The sequence below is a fragment of the Prunus persica genome, chromosome G6 (genome assembly GCF_000346465.2).
Source record: "Prunus persica cultivar Lovell chromosome G6, Prunus_persica_NCBIv2, whole genome shotgun sequence".
Taxonomy (NCBI): domain Eukaryota; kingdom Viridiplantae; phylum Streptophyta; class Magnoliopsida; order Rosales; family Rosaceae; genus Prunus; species Prunus persica.
Window position 1 is genome coordinate 29,276,477 of NC_034014.1, and position 14,914 is coordinate 29,291,390.

General features: G+C 41.1%; 4 protein-coding genes across 6 annotated transcripts; 1 reads left to right on the forward strand and 3 right to left on the reverse strand.

Moving 5' to 3' along the window:
* LOC18771926 (serine/threonine-protein kinase EDR1) lies at positions 566-7,846 on the reverse strand. The gene is made up of 13 exons (XM_007206377.2): positions 7,208-7,846; positions 6,089-6,511; positions 4,798-4,901; positions 3,253-4,337; positions 3,084-3,124; positions 2,396-2,464; positions 2,167-2,267; positions 1,972-2,050; positions 1,792-1,890; positions 1,594-1,662; positions 1,399-1,448; positions 1,091-1,267; positions 566-1,007 (listed from the first exon to the last, which is right to left on the reverse strand). The coding sequence occupies exons 1-13, from the start codon at positions 7,637-7,639 to the stop codon at positions 872-874; spliced, it is 2,865 nt and encodes a 954-aa protein (XP_007206439.1). The 5' UTR covers positions 7,640-7,846; the 3' UTR covers positions 566-871.
* LOC18773354 (aldehyde oxidase GLOX) lies at positions 8,312-10,282 on the reverse strand. The gene has a single exon (XM_007208127.2). It carries the CDS (start codon positions 9,971-9,973, stop codon positions 8,312-8,314), a length of 1,662 nt encoding a protein of 553 aa, XP_007208189.2. The 5' UTR covers positions 9,974-10,282.
* Positions 10,566-12,741, reverse strand: LOC18775071 (pre-rRNA-processing protein TSR2 homolog). 2 transcript variants are annotated; one of them, XM_020565509.1, is made up of 5 exons: positions 12,640-12,741; positions 12,329-12,544; positions 12,131-12,219; positions 11,770-11,887; positions 10,566-10,988 (listed from the first exon to the last, which is right to left on the reverse strand). In XM_020565509.1, the coding sequence occupies exons 2-5, from the start codon at positions 12,510-12,512 to the stop codon at positions 10,780-10,782; spliced, it is 600 nt and encodes a 199-aa protein (XP_020421098.1). In that variant the 5' UTR covers positions 12,513-12,544; positions 12,640-12,741; the 3' UTR covers positions 10,566-10,779. The 2 variants fall into 2 exon arrangements, with proteins under 2 accessions (XP_020421098.1, XP_007205930.1); XM_007205868.2 differs by having other exon boundaries at positions 10,651-10,998; positions 11,774-11,887.
* On the forward strand, positions 13,122-14,842 carry LOC18772868 (late embryogenesis abundant protein 47). Of its 2 annotated transcripts, XM_020565507.1 has the most exons (4): positions 13,122-13,541; positions 13,681-13,746; positions 14,052-14,345; positions 14,445-14,842. In XM_020565507.1, exons 1-4 carry the CDS (start codon positions 13,206-13,208, stop codon positions 14,619-14,621), a joined length of 873 nt encoding a protein of 290 aa, XP_020421096.1. In that variant the 5' UTR covers positions 13,122-13,205; the 3' UTR covers positions 14,622-14,842. The 2 variants fall into 2 exon arrangements, with proteins under 2 accessions (XP_020421096.1, XP_007206587.1); XM_007206525.2 differs by lacking the exon at positions 13,681-13,746.

The window sequence follows — 14,914 nt, forward strand, 5'->3', positions numbered from 1 at the left end:
AAACAAAAACAGCAGCAAAATGAGGGGCATTTCCGTCATTACACTGTGCTTAGCTACAGTGTTTAGTTGCATTGGGTTTTAGTATATATAGAATTTCTAAGAGGATTGATAATTGAAGCGAGAAAAAAAAAAAGGTTGTACCTAGTCCAAGAAACTAGCCAGTATAATTCAAAATTGTGGTCTCTATGAACTTTTGAAATTCGTTCAAATGTGAGCAATGGAGAGCAAGTTGAAGACTCTACTACAGGTCAGTCTCCGGCCCTTCGAAATCTCCGACGACCCTTGGTATAGAGCCCTTCGCATTAACGAACGTCGGATTGGATCAATGCCTGATCAATGCCTGGAACTGGGAAAGATGAACGGCGGTGGGGAGGAAATTGAGTATGCCTGGCGCCGGTAACAGAGGCTGTGAAGTTGGCCGTGTCGTGTGTTTAAGGAGCTGAAATGTTTGGATAGGAAGAAGGGTCGGCCTTGGCAGAAAATAAAGCTTCAGAGGTTATTAGAAACGGCTAGATTTATTAAAGAGGGTTTCTAAATAAAATATTTCCATGTAACCAAGAAAATAGATAAGAATAACACAAAGCTTTGTATTAATTTATCTGGATGGCTGGAGGTATTATTAACATATAAATTACAAATCCAGTTTTCTTTGAGAACTTTACTATGAATTCTGTACAAAAAGGACCCTGCTGCAATCTTTGGGCAACAGTAGCTGGGCATGCATTAAATAATACAATTGAGGTACATGCTTTTTTTTGCTCTCTCCATTCTCACTCTTTCTGATTTTTCGTTTGTGAGTTTTTTTATCCTATCCTAACTCAGAAGCACAGAACCGGAATGTCTTCTTATTCACAGTTGGGAGAGAGGCTTTTCAAGGTGTGGAATTTACTGAGATTTCTTGCCGTAAATGTGAGCTTGGGTGGTCAAGATTCGATGGAATGACAAGCCGCTGCAAAGGCTTGAGAGCTACCGTGAGCTCTGAAAACGAGGGGCGCAAGTTTGGATCGCTAACCGGAAAGAAAGAACACCCGATTAAACTGGATTCAACAGGTAAAAAATATACAACTGTTCTAAACTTTCTGCAACTTACGTCTGCCAACATTCCAATATTATCCTCGCAACAAGGGGATCCAGTTCCTTAGGTATCTCAAGGCGACGATTCTGAAAACCAACTGCACCTACAACTTGCATCGGGTTCATCCCACTCCAAGGCAATTTCAGAGTAGCAAGCTCCCACAAAATGACTCCAAAGCTATATACATCACACCTATATATTTAACACAAGATTTCAGAGAATCTTTAATCTGTATATTTTCTCCACACATATAGTTGGAACAAGGCATCAATCAAAGCTGAAAGAAGAGAAACAGAAATATAATAACAAGAATTACTACTCACTTTTCATTTGAGTTTTCATTGCGGAGAACTTCCGGTGCCATCCACTCAGGCTAGCTCATCGATGGAAACAATCAGGCAAATGAAGAAAAGGTGACAGAGTTAGATTAAGAATTGTGGTCATATTTCTCATTGCCAACAGAAAACCAATTTATTAAATAAAGAAAAAAAAAATCAATAATAATCCCAGATTCTCACCGTTCCAGCAGTTGATTTGGATGACAAGAAAGTATTATGTTTCAAGCGTGACAATCCAAAATCACAGACCTGTATAATTGAGATCCAGTTTTGTAAAAAGTATAATACATATCTCAAAGAACTACTAATTAGATGGCCAAGGCATCTCATTATCCACAAGAAAGAAGAGAAACAACACTAAAAAAAGGAATGTGATACCTTCACATTCCAGTTCTTATCAACCAACAGATTTGGAGATTTCAAATCCCGGTGAACAATTGTGGGTGTGCTGGCATGCAAGCAATTCATACCCCTTGCCTGCAAAATAAAAAGAGAGCTGAAAGTGGATATTGATGTATCATGCCGGTTCCAGAGAACACAGGGAAGATAATCTCATACCACATCAAGAGCCATCTTTATTCTACGTTTCTCATCAATTTGGCAATGAGGGCGATGGATAATCCGATATAGGCTTCCCCTGGGGAAATAAAGTATGAGTGGACCAGTTACAACAGAAAGATGAAAAATAGAATATGTATACATGTTCCAGTCAATATATAATCTTTTCACCATGATCAATGTGCAGAATTATACCTTGGAAGGAACTCTGTAATGATAGAGAGGTTAGGAGGACGTGTAACAGCACCCATAAAAAGCACAACGTTTGGATGACGCAGTTTACGCATTATTCGCACCTTACATTGCAAAACAAAGATCACAATAATTATCATCAGGTTGTAAGTTTATTTTCCCTTTCCCCTTTTCCTCGAAGTCTTGGAAGCTAAAAAGTGCAGCATATGCACATAAGGGACTAGAAATTTACTTCTCTTTTGAACTCAGCCAAAGCAGCACCTGAGAAATCCTGGTCTAGGAACTTCTTCACAGCAACTTCCTGTAACTCAACAACAATTCACCAGCCAAAATTAAAGTCCCCAGTTGAATTTAATTCCCATGAAATTAAAGTTAAAAACACTTTCAAGCCTCTGGCAATGAATTAAGTACATGCATAGTTCCAGGCAGTAGTGACAAAGCAGAATCCACCATGAAATAATGACAGTAGAGAAACAGTTATTATAAATTACAAATCCTACCTAACTTTAAAGAACACTGAAATTGTTTTGAATATAGGAAATCTTTTATTAAAATCCCTAACCATACACTATAAATATAAACCTGCTTCGCAGTAAACAAAAAAGCAACTTCTATAGTGCCATCAGTGCATTGACAATGATAGGCAACCCCTTTAAAATCCCCCATACACCTAATGGTGCTAATTTGCATGTCATTTATCAATTCCTTGTGAATCACATATACTGATTTAATAAGTAAGTTCTATCGCTATAAACAATTTAGCAGTGCTAGTCAATGAAGATGATCGGGAAAAAAATTGAAAGAGAGGGCACTAGGTATTCAAAATCCATAAGGAGAATAATAATAAAGGATCAAATAAACATAACAGTTTTTGCCGCATATGAGATAAGAAAGAGCATAGTCGTTTATATAAAACTCACCGTTCCATTCCAATCAGCATGGTATACCTCTCCATATGAACCTAGTCAAGACAACGAGAAAAAAAAATTAGTCAGCTCCCCAGGAAAAATGAGTTTATAGCTGTGTGAGGATTGAACACTGGCAGTTTTTCAGACAATATAGGCAACTTTGACCAGGTATGGACATTACCTAGTCCAATCCTTTCTCCAATAACCAGATCTTCCCACGGAATTTCACTTTCACCTACATCAACATCATCAAATACTTGATCAACCCTGCTCGAAATGGAATCAAAAGATGAGCTACAACTTTCTGGATCCTTCAGTTTCAAATTGGTCTCCATAAATCTGTCATGCGTGAACTTTCTAGGATCATGGAAGCCAATTTCATTGTTCTGATGTTCATTAACATCTATTGTGCCATTCTGTAAATAACCTTTAGCCCTGGGTTGTTCCCCCCTATAATTTTTGGCATCGCCATCTCTATCTGACATATTTGAATGAGCAGTTGATTTGAAACCACCAGGATTGATCTGTTCAGATACAGTAGAGCTGGTGGAAGCTGCAGATGATGGATTATACCCATTAGGTTCGCGATTAACTCTTGGGAAGATACCATCCATATAATTATCATTCTCCTTTCTTTTAGGGACTTCATTGAAAGCATATTTATTTTTCCACATTAATGATGCAGGAGGTCGACCAGAGGCAACATTATTTCTCTGTCTCTGAAGCTCTTCAACTTTGTTCTCCACAGGTTTGTTATACATAGAAGCTTTCACAGGTCCTTTGATTTGGAATGGGTTAAGATCGGCAAAAAGGTTCTTTGAGTCCTCCGAGTTGTTTTGAGTATATGGAACTACATTTACATTCATCCTCGTCACACCTTCAACTGCATGTGCCCCACGACTCCCTCTGTAATTTTCGAAGGCTGATGAGGGAAGATGATCTAACTGAGTCGCTCTATTGGGTATTCTAGAAGAACCGACTCCAGTGTCACTACTTGCACCCGAGAATGTAGGCAATGATTCTATATTCTCTGAAATTGGTCTTCTTTCCAACGCTAAACTGCTTTCAGCTGCAGAGTTTTGGCTGCTACCCTCTCCATGCAATGGCTTTGGTCCTGAGTACGCAACTTCTGTATCGATATAAGAATGGACAGTAGGATTTTTGCTTAAGTTTGGATGGTATGGCTGAAAGGCAGTGTCCTTTGCACTTGGAATATCAGTTGGTACGAGCGTTCCAGGATCAGCCATGAGATCAACCAGAAACTCCCTGAAGACAAACTATAAATTAAAACCATGTAGAAGGGTAAACAGATCAATTTGGGAACTGTTGGAGACTTCATGCATTTTTACATCTGCATACATACATTTCAAGAAGACTGCCGCTGAACTTAAAAGGACAAAAGAAATCTAATGCTATAGAAACACAATCAAAATTAATAGCAAGAGGACACAATATCTGATGTCAATGCACATTATGAAGCTATTGTGATGGCTTGAAGTTAGCTTTAATCAGTCAAAACTGATAAAGTTTTGGAGATTGGTAGAAATTTTGGAATAAAACTGAATTCACAGTACAAATTTTAGAGCAACCTTGGCATAAAGCTTTGTGGACCCTAAAAAAAATGTGCACACGCCAAAATAATAAAAGTGAAAACACAACACATCATACAAAAATGTATCAACAATTTAACCAGAAAACCTGGAAGAAAAAAAACATAAACCACAACCTGTCATCCTCCAACTTTATTACATTAACAGCACCATCCTCAACACCAGTGTAATGAATACCCTTAAGCAGTCTGCAGGGCATCTTGATATTGTCAGCTAATACCTACATCCGAAGAAACAGATTAAATATACAAGATTACGTAGCCCCAACTTCATTTACTAGAACTTTGTAAATGGTAAGATCACTAACTAACCCTCATAAGGTTCCTCACATTTAACTACAAAATATAACTACTCAGCGGGATATGTGAGAGAAGTTGGTCACATACATCCCAAGTGACAAGTCAAATTACAGAATTCAAAGAACTATACCAATTTATAGTTCCATATTTCCTGTAAGCACAGACAAACAAACAAACATATGCATATATATATATATATATATATATGCTCCTGTTTGTGAATTCACTGATTGATTTGCCAATTATTAGATATCTGACAAAACATTGTTTTCTAAATCTACCTCTCTGTGTAGAGAATGACTACACGAATTCAAAGAACTATACCAATTTATAGTTCCATATTTCCTGTAAGCACAGGCAAACAAACAAACATATGCATATATATATATATATACAGTCCCCTTCTATTGAGGGATCCCTCAAATAAAATTATTTGAGGGACGCCCTTTAGGGTACCATACAATTTTTTTTCCAATGATCCAAACCATCTATTTTTTAGGTCTTCATTCATAGATCATCCTAACAAAAAATTAGACAAATCGGAAACCGTTTCGACATCCAATTGTGTCTTACAAAATCAATGAACACGGTACTTCAAGAAAATGCTAAAATTTCAATAACTTAATTGAGTGGTTAAATGATATCGGATTCAAGTGATTTTTTGTAGGGATGATCTTTGAATGAGTATCTACAAAATAGACGGTTTGGATTAGTGAAATACAATCCGGAGTGGGGCCTACAAGGGGTATCCCTCAAATAAGCTTATTTGAGGGATCCCTCAATGGAAGCTCTCTGTATATATATATATATATATATATATATATATATATATATATATATGCTCCTGTTTGTGAATTCACTGATTGATTTGCCAATTATTAGATATCTGACAAAACATTGTTTTCAGACACACAGACACACACACAGACACACAGACATATATGTTTAAATTCTATCAAGAAAAAGAAATGAAACGGTTGTACAATACAGTAGCATAGCACATATCAAAATGGCCTAAATTTTCAGTACAAGGGACAGCCAAAAGAAACCAAGAAAGACGAAAAAGTATTGCCTAAGACAATTAATAAATGATAATCCAACACCTAACCTTGAAAAGCAAAGCACGATGTCGGGAGAGGCCAATGGTTATGGACCCAATAGGCAATACACTTGTTTGCTGAGATGTCCTCAACTCTCTGCTTCTTTCCATCCACCTCGCTAACATGATATTAGCATCCTTTACTGGCCCACCCATATGTCCACTAACGAGTTCAGCAAGCCTCTGTACCAAAACACTAACGTTGGTGACAGGACAGTCTAATGCAATACACTGTGCAATTTGCACTAACTCTTCCAAGGCAGGATCAACTGTTCGGTTTACTAATGAAACTTCAAATCCAGAACTCCCAAGGTTTGTTTCGAGATTTGTAAGAGAAGGCATTTTTCCTTGAATTGCTGAATCTGTGGAAAGTCCATATACATCATAAAATCCATCAACCACTTTCTCCTCATAGTCCAGCACATTACACTCCTGGTGATGAACAAGAGAATTCAATCCAAATCAAGACAAATGAAGAAGTAAAAAAAAAAAAAAAACGTTTCTTGATAGTAGCACATACAAGCAAAACATAAAAATTAAATACAGTACGGTATCTGTTCTAAAAAGATGGTTAAATGTTACTAAAGTTTTCCCTGATCGACAAAATCTACTCCCGATCAATTAATGGCAGATTTTCCTATTTTACTCAATAAAACTTTAAGAATGTCGATGAAATCCTTAGTGTTGAGCACCTTAACATATCATGGCATTGTCAGAAGGCTCTCATTAATACTCTTTCCTAAACAAAATTTGCTCATTTATAATCCAAGACTCAAGACAAGAGTGAAAAAAGCTGAGCTCCACCGATTTCAGCACTAAGCTGATCATTGCAAAATAATACTTATCAAACGAAAATCCAGTCTATTAAAACCCCAGGAATTACAGAACATGCTTGAATTCATTACTGAGCTACTAGCAGGATTCTTATACTTCAACGAACCAGATACTTGCTTAACATAACAGTGAATTGAGCAAATTCCAAACAGTCAACCGTACGACAATAGTCAAACTCAATTAACAGTAAAATTTGCTTGCCCTGATCGTCACTAATCCCAAATTAAACGCAAATTCTACATAATTGACCAGAACTTACTGAATTAGAACTAAAAAATATTTCACCAAACTCACCCAATAGTGCCTCGACAAGGTCTCGGCAGCAGCCGCCTCAACCTTATCTCTCGACGAATCGATCTGATGGCCGCCCAAGCTCAGCAGCGTTGCCGCACGGATCTGATCCTTCTCCGGATCATCGCGAAAGTCCGAATTGGAGGCGCTGATAGCCAGGGCGAGCTGGACCTGAAAATCCTCCTCCGACATCATATAGTCTGGCCGATTCACAGTCGTCGTCGAGTCCACAGTGGCAGCTCCGGGAGTTTGTACGGTGCTCGCCGGCGTCGGCGAAGACGATGGAGGACTCCCCGGAGGATTTCCAGAGGTCTGACCGGAAACTGTACGGTGATCTGCGGCGCATGATGGCGACGCTACGGAGGTCGATGGTTCGTTCGATCGGCTGGGGTCGTGGTTGCTTCCTATGTGAAGCTTCTTAAAAATGTGCTTCATTTCTCTCCGCCTCTCTTCTCTCTATTTTGTCAGTCAGCAGCGGTAAGGTTATCAGGTTTTTTTAATTTTTTGCTCTCTCTCTCTCTCTCTCTCTCTCTCTCTCTCTCTCTGTTTTCTTTCACTTTCCCTCACTTTCTCTCTCAAGTTTTCTGTTTGGTTGGTTTGGTCTTTGAGGTCAGAGGAGGGCGTTCTCGGAGGGAAAACTAAAGGCAGTGGTTATAATATATTGGGCGGTAACTTAATGGGCGTGGTCTTTGTTGAAATTACGACATGGGCGAGATTGAGAGCGGGATTAGTAAACGCTCCATTGCGATTACGCCACCGTGACGACAGTGGCATTTGTGTCAAAGGATTACGACCTACGTGGCAATGGCGTCGACGTCACAGAAGGTGCCCAGATTTTTCGAGGGTGTTTTTACGCGCTTTTGAAAATGGACGTCAAAATGATTTTAAAAAGAAATTGTTTGTGGGCCTATCTATGAGCCATAAAAGAAGCAGCTGCAGCCTGCAAGAGACTGAAAATATAAAAGCCCAGTCCAGAGAAGACCAAACTATCACCAAGAACATTCTGTTTCACTATTTATTTTTATGTACATTTTGTTCAGAACTTTTATTGACCGTTAAAATTGAAGTATATCATGCACGTCCCTCACGTGTTGGTCGGCATTTCTTTCACTGCAACTTCACCCACGCAGCAGAACTCGGGATGTCAGCGTGCACCACAAACAGCAAATAATAACCCGGCGGCGCAATCTCCCCCGTCGAGGGCCCCACCAAGCTAATCTCATACGTCTCCGGCGCCACGCGCGTCACTCCGATCAGCTTCATCACAATCATTCTCTGATTCATGGCGAACGAGTGCGTCGTAAACGACGGCGCAACCAGCCTCACCGACAATACACTTACAGACAACAACTCGGGCACGGCGAACGCAACCGAAAAGAACTGCCGGTATCCCAAAACCTCTTTCACCGAAACGATTCTCGGCCGAACCGGTTCGTATTCCACCGACATATACGGAGGCGAAAAGGCCTCCAGGCTAAGATCCGTCGGGTACTCGACGCAGGTAAAGTTATAGTAAACATGTGGGTTGCTTCCGCCAACTAAGACCCTACCATCCGGTACCAAAACAGCAGCGGAATGGTAAAGTCTCGGTCTCTGCGAACCGGCCATGACCGAAAAGCGCCTGTTCGGTTTCTCCGACGGCCGGTATATGACCGGTTTGGTTACCGGGTCACGCCCGTATTCCCATCCAGCCGTGCCTAGAGAGGCGCCGTTTATGATAATGACGTCTCCGGTTGGTAAAAGAAGCATATCGGCCATGACTCGGGGAACCGGCATTTCCTCCATTACCCAGTACGGGTTTTGGCCACTCACCTTGAGCCGCCCGCAAGTGCCGAGTGCATCGATAAACTCTCCACCGGAAGCGAGCACGAACGAGTTGCGCGGCGCGCCGCCGCAGACAATTATCTCGGCTTCAATGTTTACATTGGAGGGTTTGTTTTCGTCCAACGGGAGCAGCACCGAGGAGCCGGTGCTTGGATAATTACGAGGCTCGCCACCAGGTATTTCGGGAAACTCTCTAACGACGACGTTTTGGTTGTAGTTGAAGAGTATTGATTTGGTATTTGCGAAAATGAACAAGTTCCCATCTGGTAAGAGGTGGAGAAATGGGTACAAGTTGTTCTCGTCTTGGTCCCTTGTTTGTCTCAAAATATCGAGCCAGAAAGTGCGAGGAGGGTCTTGGAAATTGCGCGGGTAGAATTCGTAGTTGAATTGTCGTCTGCCTCCGACAATGATTATACGACCGTCAGGTAATATTTGGTTGCTGGCGTACCATCTACGTTGTACCAAGTAATTTGGGAATTCGAGCCAATCACAATTGTCGCCCGTGCATGGAGTGAACGTGCGGACCACGTGGTCACCGTCGTTGTAGCCGCCCGTCTGGACTAGGGTTCCGTCGGGGAAGACGGCCCCGGAGGAACACCACGTGTCGGTTTGTACGTTTAGGGGCCGGAGTGTGTTGGTGCCGATGTCGTAGAGGATGGAGTGAGCCGTGCAGTCTACTTTGAGCAAGGTATCGTTGGGGTCATGCCGGCATTGGCGGCCGGGGAGGGAGATGTTAGAGGGGCCGTAGTCGGTCCGGTCGAACATGATGACCATGTTTGTACGTAAGAGTTGCATGTGCATGGCGGAGATGCCTATGGATGAATGTAGGAGGTGCCATTGGCCTTGGTTGCCGGAGTAGGGCAGGTGTGTTACTTGAGATGAAATAAATGGAAGGATGTAGATGACGTGTGAGGTAAAAATTAGGAAGGAAACGACAATGTTCATTGTAGTAGGAGAAATAGGAAGAGTTGGAGTTTTTGGGGCGCTGGTTTGAGAAAGTAGAGTTGGTATGGTGATGAGGTTAATGGAAAAAAGCAAATGTGGTGATTATTTTTATATTGTAAAATATTTTGGGTAATCTGAGAGAGGAAATCGGAGGGTTATCGTTATCTTTGAGAGGCCCGGTGAAGTCTGCAGCTAAAAAGGGTTCATTCGAAGAGTTGCAGTGAACCTCAAGAAGTATGGTTTTACTAGGCATCCAATTCTCAAGCTCAAATTGCGCTCATTCTTTTGTTTCACTCAAATAGAGAAGTATTCGACTACTATTTCTATTTGGTTTCTGTCGCACACATTATAATATGAGCTTATGATTTTATCAAGCATTTAATTATCTGATAATTACGAAGACCAACTAATTTCTAAGTGATTTGTCGTTGGACACTTCATTCTAATGTCATTGGAAAGTTAACTTGCTAACTTGGGTTTTTTTGGACTAAGTATGAAGCTGCTGCAATAGAAGTAGCCTGTATCTCTGTCTCTGTTTGTTCGACTTCAATTATTGCCCAATTGGTTAGGCTACTAGAACTCCCAAATTCAATTGTCTTGTATGTTAATGAACATTGTCAAAGAGATTCAAATATAATTCTGTCATTATGGTCCAAGGCAAAATAATACAGGGCAAATAGGCAAAAACAAAACAAACCAACCAGCTATTATCACCATGATCAAACAATATACGACTACAGAAACTCTACTTGACAGAGAGATAGAAATGGCAAAATTTTTCAGGGAAGTATAATTAGGAGTTCAACCTAATTCCTTTTACCCTTACTACGCCTTGGTCCAACTACTTCCCATCCATCTTCTGTTTTAGCCGGCTTGGGAGTTGGTTTATTGTCTGTCATGTCTACTGGATTTGAATTTGACTGGGACTCTGGTGTGTCCACCATCATGTTTGACGGACCATCATTCTCGAGGGTATCATCTCTTTCATTGTTGTCATTGTCATCGTCATCGTCATCGTCATTCACCTAAATGAGTAAGGAAGCAAAAGCAAAAGAACATAACTCATATGAACAAGCAAGGTTATCCAGCATGAATGGTTGCAGTCAAAAGACCTCCCATGAACCCAGTGTCCAAAAGGTGTTCTCTAAACTAGACTAAAAGTTGGCAACAGCATGGAATAGAGTGATACAAATTTAAGATCCAAGGAAAATGCATTCACAAAACAATCATCAGCACTCGTAAGATCGATTGTTTCTTTACAGGTACAGTCGACAACTTAACAATTCATCAAAGTGTGTTTAATATGGGATGACATTTCATAAGGGCATGCCACCTTCATCGCATAAATTGCAACATAACAATAAATACCAATGCAGACCTTTATAACATGACATTAGTAGGCAGTAAGGTAGCTGTTGTCTTTCCTACATGCTGATAACCCCCGACTAGAGTCAAACTCTAGACCTAAACATGGCACCAGCCTCTCATATCTTGCCAGGATTGTCAATTTACAAGCACAATCTCCATCATCACCATCACCCTCAAAAGTTAATAGTTATGTGGTGTACCAATTCATATCTATCAACAATTGAGATTTTCTTCAAATAGAACCATGAACAAGTGACTACTTAACGCACATTACTGGTAATAATATGTGCATTATGTTATCAAATGACGCAGTCCCTTTTCCCATGTCTACTCACATTTTGTCATAAGATTAATAGTAAAAAACCACCAAAAAAAGATATATGTCTTATTGAAGTAAAACTTTTCAGGCTGAGGGTGTTGAATATAACTCACCTGTTTAACATGAGGAAGAGCAACTCTTCGATGATTGGCTTCTCTTAGGCTTTCAACAGACTTGAAATCACCATTCAAACATTCTTCGTTCATAAACATTAACTTTTCAGCTACCTAAGAGGATCCAAATAGAGAGATCATAAACACCATCAAGATAGAAAACCAATAACAAACATGGTAAAGAAGTTCACATGAAATTGATCCTCCTCACAAATTGTCTATCCGAGGAAATATACAAGAAGAAGCATAACATATAAAATATTCTCCAATATAACAAAACCATCCATACAAAATACAATATAAGGTGTTTCTCTGATGATACAAAGAAGGGTAGCAGAGTAGGGAAAGCAAGTTTACCTCCTCAATGCTGCCATCCTCTGTCACGGTATTAAGAGAAAGCATAGCTTCATTCAGAATATCTTCTAAGTCATCTATGTAAAGAACCTCTGAGCAAAATTAACACATATAGGCTAGCTATATCAGAAAACCCATTCTTTTTCTTCACAGCAATCAGAACGAACGAGAGAGTTGAGGTGAGCGAGTTGAGAAAATTACCTTTAGACTGAGTGAACCAGGAGAAGACGTCGGCGGCGAGTTGCTCCGATTTGCGGCGCGAGTCACGGCCGCCCCACTCGTTGTCGACGGCCAATTGGAGCGCCGACCACCGAGACAGAACCAATACTACGCCTTCTCTGAATATCGCCTCTGCCTCCACCGACAGCTTTCTCTCAGCTTCCATTTCAGACCCTCTCTCTGTCTCTCTCTGAGATTCTAAAAAACCAAAAAACTAATTCAATTAAATACACAGTTCAATAATTCAACCAACCCTAACTTCAACACACAGAGATTGTAAAGAGAAACATTACCTAAAGAAGAATTGGCAGCTCACGTCCTCAGTTAACTTCACACAGAAAACAGGAAATGGGGGGCTTGGCTGTAATGGGAAGAAGAGAAGATTGAGAAAAAAAGTAGGAGAGAGACGAAGGAAAAGTTTAGTGGGCCCGCTTTGGGTGGGCTGATAAATCTGGGCCTTGAAGTATAGGACTTGGGGGTGTGGGTTATTGGGCTACTCCTACTGGGTTATTTCCAGAGTATAATACCGAATTAGCCCCTAGCTAGGCTCAGTTATTACGACTTGGACCCAGTCATTATCTTTTGTGTCTACGCCACGTGTCGTACCCTTGACCATGTACGTCAAGATTTTTTTTTTGGAAACCAACAGTTCAGCTGAAAATTCGCCAAGTACTCTCCACGTGTCACCTTCAGAGCACCCACGTGTCCAAACGTTGAACGCCCTACGCCACCATGCACGTACCGTACATTAAAATCCCCCTCTTCCCCAATCCCCGTTTGATTTTCTTTACAAAGATTTGACAAATTTCGCTCAAAGCTGTTGCTAATAATAATCCAGGAATTTGGATCAAATTACAAAATGAGCCAAGAACAGCCGCGGAAGCCCGAGGATCAGAAGGAAGCCGTGACATATGGGGACGTGTTTCCCGGTGTCCAGGGCGTGGAGCTGGCGGACAAGTTGGTGGCGCCCAAGGACGCCGCCATCATGCAGGCGGAGGAGAATGCGGTGCTTGGGAAGACCATCAAGGGCGGTGCAGCCGCAACCTTGCAGACCGCCGCCAGGCAGAACGAGAAGGCTGGGGTGGTGGGTCCCGATGACATGAATGCCAATATTGTTACAGGAGACGAGGGCGTTAGCGTTAAGGAGGCTGAGCTCCCGGGACGCCGTATAATAACAGAATCAATCGCTGGACAGGTCCCATATATCCCTTTCCCTTGTGTGTGTGTGTGTGTATCTATATATATATATATATGTATTCACATAATTTTAACAGTAGTTGTGTTTTGTTTTCAAGGGTTTCTTCTTTTATTCGGTTCCTTGTTGATTGGTTTAGGGTTCGGATTCAAATACAAGGAATGTAGATCACGAAAAGCAAAGGAAAATCTATAAATTGGTTGAGGTATAAAGTTTGACCTCAAAACCAATTAACCACTACTGCGTAATATTAATCTATACAAATTGAAAGCAAGCACCTACTAAACATAACACCGGGAAGCATCATTTTCTTTGAATATTGAACTCAAAATAATAAAATTCTAAAGAAAGTATTTGTTAACTCCTTGCTTTTATTATTATTATTTTTCTTTCATTGATTAATTGGTTGGGGTGAATGTTTTGGTTTTTTCATTGGTTGCAACTTGCGCATGGAAACGTAAATATATAATACATGTATATACGTTTATGTTTGTTGTTTGTGAAGGGTAGGCTGTGGGGCAATATAGCCAGAGAGCTCCTTTGGCAGCGCCAAACACCATTCAAGCTGGTGGGGCTGGTGGTCAAATCACCATTGGTGAAGCCCTGGAAGCCACTGCTATGACAGCTGGACAGAAACCGGTGGAGTGGAGTGATGCAGCCGCAATTCAAGCAGCCGAAGTCAGAGCCACTGGCCGAACCAACATTGTACCCGGTGGTGTGGCGGCCGCAGCTCAGTCGGCCGCAACCCTCAACGCTCGGGCTACGAAGGACGAGGAGAAGACGAAACTCGCCGACATTCTAGCGGTATATATATAGATAGCCAGGAAAATTTGTTAGAACTTTTTGTGGTGGACGTCCATGTTGATGTATGCGACGTTTGGCGGTGTTGTGTTTAAATTGCAGGATGCTACTTCAAAATTGCCAGCAGACAAACCGGCGACACGTCGAGATGCCGAGGGGGTGACGGGTGCAGAGATGAGAAATGATCCGTTTCTGACTACACACCCAACGGGCGTGGCAGCTTCGGTGGCAGCAGCAGCCAGGCTCAACCAGACCAATAGTAACGAAATGCCGAAATAGCTTGCATAAGAAGTCACTGCTTTGTCTGAGTGCTTGTATTTGGGTTTGGCCTAGAACTAGCAATATAAGCGTATATAAAGGGAGGGTTGGTTTGTCACTTTTACTAGACATGCGTTGTTTTTCAATCTGGGGGGTGAGAGGGCTTGTGCTTTCTTCTAAAACAGAGGGGCCCTTTTTCGTTTGGGGCCATTGATGAATAAATGATCTAGTGTTCGTACGAATTTTTAAATCGACTCAAAAAAGGAAAGTTGAATAGAAAGACAAGATATTTTTTCTGTATTCTGGAAGATAGA